Below are 8,981 nucleotides of genomic sequence, written 5' to 3' on the forward strand. Positions count from 1 at the left end.
CTCTGTGTCTCTGTGTCTCTGTGTCTCTCTGTCTCTCTGACTCTGTGTCTCTCTGTCTCTCTGACTCTGTGTCTCTCTGTCTCTGTGTCTCTGTGTCTCTCTGACTCTGTGTCTCTCTGTCTCTGTGTCTCTCTGTCTCTCTGACTCTCTGACTCTGTGTCTCTCTGTCTCTGTGTCTCTGTGTCTCTCTGACTCTGTGTCTCTCTGTCTCTCTGTCTCTCTGTCTCTGTGTCTCTGTGTCTCTCTGACTCTGTGTCTCTCTGTCTCTCTGTCTCTGTGTCTCTGTGTCTCTCTGACTCTGTGTCTCTCTGTCTCTCTGTCTCTCTGTCTCTCTGTCTCTGTGTCTCTCTGTCTCTGTGTCTCTGTGTCTCTCTGTCTCTCTGACTCTGTGTCTCTGTGTCTCTCTGTCTCTCTGACTCTCTGACCTCCACCGCCTTGTAGAAGATGCTGCTGCCGATCTGGACCACCTCCAGGTTCTGCTCCTGCTCGTTCCGGGCACATTTGATGTAGGTCATCCAGCTCCTCTGGTCCTCCTGACTGGCGTCGATGAAATACCTGACCGTCCCGTCCTCGTTAAACACCTGAGCGAGAGAGTTAGCATGTTACAGGTTGTTAACTAGCTAACTAGCTATGTTCACTAGTTCACTAGTTCATTATATATTATAAACTAGTGGCTAGCTATCTGTAACCGGTGCGCTTAGCCATTAACTAAGCTAGCTGGCTAACAGTTAGGCTACCTGTTATTACATAGGTGTCAAGTTAGCTAGTCGGCTACATAATTAGCTACAGTAATATGTGAGTCACAAAGTAAGAGTTTGGTTCAAAGCTAGCTAGCATGCTAAAATTAGCAGTTAATTAGCAGTTAATTAGCTAGTTAGCGCTACTTCAGTGAGTTAGTGAACCGGATGCTAACCAGTGATGAAGGTAGCTAGCATGCTATAGTTCAGTGAGTTATTTGTTCATTTAGTGAAGCTAACTGCTAGCAGTCAGTCACTCAGCGAGTTATTAGATGATTAGCTGAAGCTAAGCTACACCTGTTAGCACCTGTGTCGACAGTGAGTGAGTGTGACCTTCACCTCCCACATGAGGTTGTTGTTCTTGTACAGGTCGATGTGTTCAGGTGAGATGAGGCGGCCGGTGAACGGACCCATCTCTGTTCCCGCCTTGATCCAGGTCTTAGAGAAGATGCCCAGACCCTCACCTGTCCGACAGGACACAGGAAACGACGTCACACAACGATCAAAGCACGGGCAGGTGAGGAGATGCAGGTGAAGTGTGAGAGGTTTACCTGGGACTGAGCTCTGAGCGATGATCACCTCACTGGGGAGGACCAGACTGGACAACTTCTGCACCTCTGGACACAACACAACATTACACACCTTTAGTCATTTAAAATGAAATATATTTCACAGAGAAACGGATCCAGGAGCTTTTTATTCTAACTTTATTATCTGATTTATTTTTGTTTGTGACTGCTCCGTTAATATTATTTCATTTTATATTTTTATCTTATTTCTAGTTGCAGCTCTGTCACGTTCATGTCATCATCACATCTTTGTTTAATTCAGGATCATTAAAGCTAAACTTCCTGGTTGATGCTGGCCCCGCCCACCAACACACCTGACGCCGCGCGCCGTTTTTTGCTCATCAGAATAAAAGTTTTATTTTCAGTCCGGTGATAAAATCATCTGTGTATTAAATTAAACTTGGTCTAAACTCAGCGTTTCTCCGTTTTGAAGTCCGTTGAGATTTTGTCTGATTTTAGAATAAATGTGTTTTCTCTTAAAGAACAGGAGGTTAAATGTTGAACATTAAATCCGCCTCCTGCTGATCCTCTGAACACACACCGACATTCATCTGAGCACACGGCAGATCTGAATGTGATCTGAAAAGACAGAAGTCAGAGAAACGAGACGAAGAGAAAGAAAATAAAAAGAAATGAGAGAATTTAAAAAGAAAAGAAAGAGACGCGGAGCTGCTTCAGGCCGAGGCGTGAACGCGACGGGGACAAGAGGACAGAGACGGAGACAGGGACAGAGACGGAGACAGAGACGGAGATAAAGAGCTGGAAGAGATTAGGAGCAGGAAATCAGAACCGGATTTAAAAACGGATTTAAATTCCTGTGAAGGAAAAAAAAATAAAAAGAATAATCATAAATAAAAGTGTAGCAGTGAAAGAGGCGCAGGGAGACGGCTCCGACAGATGCTCCCAAATTATCCTCAACGAATTTTACCCAAAACTGAAACGAATTCATTTTAGAAAGAGTTGAAAATAAAAATAAATCAGACCGCGGCCTCCGGAGGAGAAGAGCGTCCACACCTCAGGTATCTGATCAGTTCATTAAAGATTAGTTAGAAGGATTCATTCTGGGATTAATTCAACAGTTCTGACCGGTTACTGATTATTTAGGGTTTTAAATTAATATTTATATCAGATCATTTTACACGCTTCATTTCATTTATTTGAGGAACGAAACATTAAAGATTTAATTTAAATGTTGTATTTTAATTCCGTATTTGACCATTTTTAAAACATTTGATCAAATCATAAAGATCCAATCAATAAAGTAAAAACTAATCCGTGTAACGGGAACACATTTAATCTGCTGTGAAAATATATTTTATTCATATTTATTATTATTTCTAACATTTTAAAATCATTCATTTATCTCCAGATATTAATTATATTTAACATTTATTCAGATTAAAGGAAACGTTTTCTGATAATTAATTAAAATAAATTCAGTCTGAATAGTTTAAAGGAACATTTTAAATGTATTAGTTTCTGTCACAATAAATTAAATGAATGATCCTGATTGGTTGATTGGTTGATTGACACTGACCTCCGGAGAAGGACTGCGCGAGCACCTCGGCGGTGAACGCGGTCTTGGGGCTCGCGCTCGGGGCGGTGCGGTCCTCGTGCTGCAGGTGATGCTGGTGCTCGCCCAGCACGTGCCTCCAGCGTCCGTACAGGAAGCTGTGCAGGATGTCGGAGGTGATGATGTCCGCCAGAGACAGCGGCTGCTGCGGCTTGAAGGACGGCTTCAGGCCCAGAGACGAGCCGGGCAGCACGGAGCCCATGGTCCGAGGAGCCGGGGAGCCGGGGAGCCGGGGGAGCCGGGGGCAGGGGAGCCGGGGGCCGGGGAGCCGGGGGAGCCGGGGAGCCGGGGAGCCGGGGGAGCCGGGGGAGCCGGGGGCCGGGGAGCCGGGGGAGCCGGGGGAGCCGGGGGCCGGGGAGCCGGGGGCAGGGGAGCCGGGGGAGCCGGGGGAGCCGGGGGAGCCGGGGGCCGGAGGAGCTGGAGTCAGGGGAGCCGGGGGCAGGGGAGCCGGGGGCAGGGGAGCCGGGGGAGCCGGGGGAGCCGGGGGAGCCGGGGGCCGGAGGAGCTGGAGTCAGGGGAGCCGGGGGCAGGGGAGCCGGGGGCCGGAGGAGCCGAGGGCCGGAGGAGCCAAGGGCCGGAGGCAGGGGAGCCGGGGGCAGGGGAGCCGGGCGAGGAAAATAAAAAGTTTTTAAAGTTTGTAGAAAGATCCAGAAAGAGAAAATCAACGAGTCCAGATGTTTGTTAGAAACGCTGAAGAGGAGCTGCAGGTTTTTATCTGAGTGGATCCACGAGGAGGAGAAGAGGAGCTGAGCCCTGAGGGAGAGTGGGGGGGTCTATATACCGGAGCTGAATCACCTCCTCCTACATTTCTATAGACAGGAGGGGGAGGAGGGGGGAGGAGGGGGGAGGAGGGGGGAGAGCCGTCCCCCTCTCTCATTGGCTCCGTGTTTCAGCTCGTGTCACCAGGACAGAGACAGAGACAGAGACAGGTGAGACACCTGGACACTGAGACTGATAAGAAGAAAAGATTCAGAGTTTAATTCTGTTTTAGTTGAACTCTGATTTAGAACCAACTGTCTAGGTTCTGTAGGTCCTGTAGGTTCTAGGTTCTGTGGGTTCTTTCCTCTGACACTAATCTCAGATCTCTGGCCTGTTGGTTTGTTCCTTCAGAAGTTGACCAGAGACAAACGGAACCTGTGACCGGTTCCTTTAAGAACCAGCAGGACGTCCTCCTCAGACATGTTGGATGAAGAACATAGAACCAGGATGAGGTCAGGAACAGGAACCAACCAACGGTCTGGAGGGAAGCACGGTGGTAGCAGCATCATGCTAAGAGACTCTGAGCTAGCATGTTGGCTAAGAGAACCCAGTTTATCTGGAGTCTCTCTGTTAGCAACTGATTCTGCTCCAGCAAAAGTCATGTGGGCGGAGCCTAATGTGGTGATGGACGACTGTCAACCTGTTGATGTGTTGCTGCAGCGAGTTGATGGTTTAAATGTGGAACTGATGAATCATCAGCGTTTGACCGGGAACAGCAGCTAACAGTAGCTAACAGCAGCTAACAATAGCTAACAGCAGCTAACAGTAGCTAACAGTAGCTCCTCCTAGCCTCCCAGCTAACAGCAGCTAGCAGTAGCTAACAGTAGCTCCTCCTAGCCTCCCAGCTAACAGCAGCTCCTCCTAGCCTCCTAGATAACAGCAGGTAACAGTAGCTAACAGTAGCTCCTCCTAGCCTCCCGCTAACACTAGCTCCTCCTAGCCCCTAGCTAACAGCAGCTAACAGCAGCTAACAGCAGCTCCTCCTAGCCTCCTAGATAACAGCAGCTCCTCCTAGCCTCCTAGCTAACAGTAGCTCCTCCTAGCCTCCCAGCTAACAGTAGCTAACAGTAACTCCTCCTAGCCTCCCAGCTAACAGTAGCTCCTCCTAGCCTCCCAGCTAACAGCAGCTCCTCCTAGCCTCCTAGCTAACAGTAGCTCCTCCTAGCCTCCCAGCTAACAGCAGCTCCTCCTAGCCTCCTAGCTAATAGCAGCTCCTCCTAGCCTCCTAGCTAACAGCAGCTCCTCCTAGCCTCCCAGCTAACAGCAGCTCCTCCTAGCCTCTTAGCTAACAGTAGCTCCTCCTAGCCTCCTAGCTAACAGTAGCTCCTCCTAGCCTCCTAGCTAACAGTAGCTCCTCCTAGCCTCCAGCTAACAGCTCCTCCTAGCCTCCAGCTAACAGTAGCTCCTCCTAGACCTTTCAACCTGACTGAACACCTGTATGTGACGTCCTGGAGCTCCCGTCCAATCAGAGTTGAGGATGTTGAGGAGGATGAGGTGAGTCTGAAGCTGCTAACGAAGCTAACAAGTGACTTTAAATGAAAGGTTGATTAGTTTAAACACGATCTGATTTATAGCAGCAACGAGTTTAAACATGAAGCAGTGGAATGTGACAGGAGGAGGAGGAGGAGGAGGAGGAGGTGCAGCAGTTTGAGTGACAGAGCAGGAAAACAGATTAGAGAACAGATTACCAGGACAACAGCTGCTTTCTTCATCCCTCCTCCTCCTCCTCCCTCGTCTCTCAACAGGATTATTATTTTCTCTTTCACTTGATCCACATTTATCAGCTTTTAAACATTTATTGTTATTATACACACAATGAGACACACACACACACACCCACACACACACACACCCACACACACACACACAATGAGACACACACACACACACCACACACACACACACACACACACACACACACACACACACACACACACACACAATGAGACACACACACACACACACACACAGATAATAAACTGAAATGTTTTGCCTCTAAATAAAAGATAAAATAATAAATGAATTAATAAATTAATTTCAGTAAAGACATATTTAATAAATATATATTTTATATATATTTATAAATTTTAAATATATTTTTAGTTTTTTATTGTGAAGGAATCAAACTAAACAGATTTAGAAACCTGTTGATGGAGAAACATTTAACATTCTTCTTCTTCTTCTTCTTCTTTTCTGAGCCTCTGGTTTGTCTCAGTTTTATTCTTTAGTTTTTAAACATTAATAAAGTTTAAATCTCTTCAGCTCCAGAGGCTCCGGGCGGCGCCGGCAGTCCTTCGCCGGCTCTCCGCTCTCCTCCGGCGGCCTCGGCCCCGGCTCTCCCCCGCCGTCTCCCCGCGGAGCTCCGCGTGTAACGGACCCGCTCTAAACGCGCTTTGTCCCGAGAGAGAGGGGGAGAAAATCCGGGAATAATGGAAGATTAGCAAATGTTTTTTCAATTGATTTGACTCAATGAAGGCTGCTGGACTCTTTCTCTTTCTCTCTGAGGACAGTTTGGCTGCAGCCGCCACGCACGCGAAGCCGAGCGGGAGTCTGTTAATGGAGAGGCGCGTCTTTATTGAAGGAGGACACGCTTTAATGAGCTCGGGACAACAGAGCGCTCTCAGTCCGCGTGTCCCGGTGTCCTCCACGCCTCCCCGCGCGCCCCACGCGGCCAATCAGGAGCCACTTTAACCCGAGAAGAGACGGGAAGTCAGGAGGAGGAGGAGGAGGAGGAGGGAGCGGCAGGTGACTGGCACGCGTAAAGACAAGAGGACAAGAGGAGCAGAGATGGAGGTGAAGGAGCGGAGGAGGTGCTGGGAATGGACCCAAATGGCGCAGACATTGTTGCGCTAACGTGATTACGGCGCTGCGGCCTCATTAGTATTCATGCGGAGGACAGACGCGAATAATCCTCCTTTAAAAAGCTTTTAATAATCAGCTGCTCCTCCTCCTCCTCCTCCTCCTCCTCCTCCTCCTCCACTCAGCCTCTCTCTCTTAAACTTTGTCTCTTTTTATTCTTTATTTCTCTTCATCTTGTCTCAGTTTCTTATTGGACTTGTCTCAGTGTCCAGGTCTTCTTGTCTCTGTCCCTCTGATCATCTGGTCTCTGTCTGTCCCTCGTTCGTCTCCTGAGGACATGTTGCGTCTTTTTGTCTGTTCATGTCTTTACATTTTGAATCTTTATTTATTTATTCCTCAGACTCTTTCTCTGGTTGTTGTTGGAGACATTTTCTTTGTCTCGTTTGTTTTTTTCTCCTTTTCTGATTTTTAATTTTATTTTGCGGTTTGAATCTTTTAGATCAGAGTCTGATCAGCCTGTCAATCAATCAACCAACCTGTCAATCAATCAACCAACCAATCAATCAACCAACCAGTCAATCAACCAACCTGTCAATCAACCCGTCAATCAACCAACCTGTCAATCAATCAACCAACCTGTCAATCAATCAACCAACCAATCAATCAACCAACCAGTCAATCAACCAACCTGTCAATCAACCCGTCAATCAACCAACCTGTCAATCAATCAACCAACCTGTCAATCAATCAATCAACCAATCAATCAACCAACCTGTCAATCAATCAATCAACCAATCAATCAACCAACCTGTCAATCAACCCGTCAATCAACCAACCTGTCAATCAATCAACCAACCTGTCAATCAACCTGTCAATCAATCAATCAACCAGTCAATCAATCAATCAACCAGTCAATCAATCAACCAGTCAATCAATCAACCCGTCAATCAACCCGTCAATCAATCAACCTGTCAATCAATCAACCAACCTGTCAATCAATCAATCAACCAATCAATCAACCAACCTGTCAATCAATCAATCAACCAACCAATCAATCAACCAACCTGTCAATCAACCCGTCAATCAACCAACATGTCAATCAATCAACCAACCTGTCAATCAACCTGTCAATCAATCAATCAACCAGTCAATCAATCAATCAACCAGTCAATCAATCAATCAACCTGTCAATCAATCAATCAACCTGTCAATCAATCAACTTGTCAATCAGAGAGCTGTTCTAACTGGTATCTCATTGACAACTTAACTGTCTGAGGAGACTTTATGAAACACCACCTGATTGATCCACAGGTTGATTGATTGACGGGTTGATTGACGGGTTGATTGACAGGTTGATTGACGGGTTGATTGACAGGTTGACTGATTGGTTGATTGACAGGTTGACTGACGGGTTGATTGATTGGTTGATTGACAGGTTGACTGACGGGTTGATTGACGGGTCTTTTCTCCAGTGTCTCTGGTGGAGACACTAACGGACGCGTCCCTCAGGGAGCCCTTGGCCTGCTTCCAGACCTCCATTACTTGAATGTTTAATCACTTCATCTGTACTTACCGTCCTCCTTCCTGTACTCTACCACCACCACCAGGTCACGTGACCCATCATCAGCTGGACCCCGTCCTCTGGGACCAGAGGTGGAGGAATATAAACAGGATGGAGCAGAGACCAGTCATTCCCTCCGTCCCTCCGTCCATCTGTCCATCTGCGTCCCCTTCACAATAAAAGCTCCAGACTAGTGTCAGAGCAACAACAACAATAACAACAAGTTGCCGTCTGACAGTTGTTGCTTCGTGTCTGCTGAGACTTGAGACATGACACGTCAACCAATCACACGCTTCAGACCGTCTCTGGCAACGTCACTAGGGTGGAGGTGAGGAGCTCGGGGTGGAGCGGTCCAGCCTGACCCGTAGACCAGGAACTGACTGGACAGGTTTTATATCTGCAGAAACAAGATGGCCGACGCGTCTCCGCCTCCTCGACGCAGTTTTCACACAGACAGATGCTTAGTCGGTCGTTGTCATGGCAACAGTCAATCACCATGACCTCACTTCCTGTTTCTGTAACAATAAATAACTTGAACAAACATCAGCATTATAATAACGACCTAAAACGTACGGGACACGTACTTTAGTCCCGCCCACTAACATGGCAGGGGCGGAGCTTATGACCTATACTGCAGCCAGACACCAGGGGGAGCTCCTCATGCTAGAGGAGACGTCATGGTGTCCACTGGTTCTACAGACTATAAGCTGGACCAGTAGGAGCTAGGAACCTTCAGCAGGAACTAGAACTAGTTGCTGGAGACGAGGACGTCTGGAAGGAACTCTGGTGTCCAGCAGGACGGCACCAGACGACCATGTGTTGGTAGAAGGTCAGGGTTTCAGAGTCCTCCAGGGACGATGGTCCGTCCATAGAAACGGAACTCGTCCTCATCGTCCTCATCGTCTTCATCTGTCTCTGGAGGACGACCAGAGTGTGATTACAGCAACTAATGACAGACGATGATGAGATCACTCAGACCATCT

The 8,981-nt window shown here is 47.7% G+C and overlaps 1 protein-coding gene across 1 annotated transcript in view; it reads right to left on the bottom strand.

Annotated features, from left to right (window-relative positions):
• Positions 1-3,081, bottom strand: part of LOC311492477 (PR domain zinc finger protein 12-like) — a gene marked incomplete at its 5' end in the record, with an annotated part of 8,222 nt that extends 5,141 nt beyond the window's left edge. Inside the window, 4 exons of the mRNA XM_084550768.1 lie at positions 426-581; positions 1,077-1,201; positions 1,289-1,354; positions 2,844-3,081. Of these exons, the coding sequence (XP_084406894.1) occupies positions 426-581; positions 1,077-1,201; positions 1,289-1,354; positions 2,844-3,081 (585 nt within the window). The remainder of the gene's footprint in view (positions 1-425; positions 582-1,076; positions 1,202-1,288; positions 1,355-2,843) is intronic.
• Between the last annotated feature and the right edge of the window lie 5,900 nt (positions 3,082-8,981).

The sequence above is a fragment of the Chelon labrosus genome (genome assembly GCF_963514085.1).
Source record: "Chelon labrosus genome assembly, chromosome: 9".
Taxonomy (NCBI): Eukaryota; Metazoa; Chordata; class Actinopteri; order Mugiliformes; family Mugilidae; genus Chelon; species Chelon labrosus.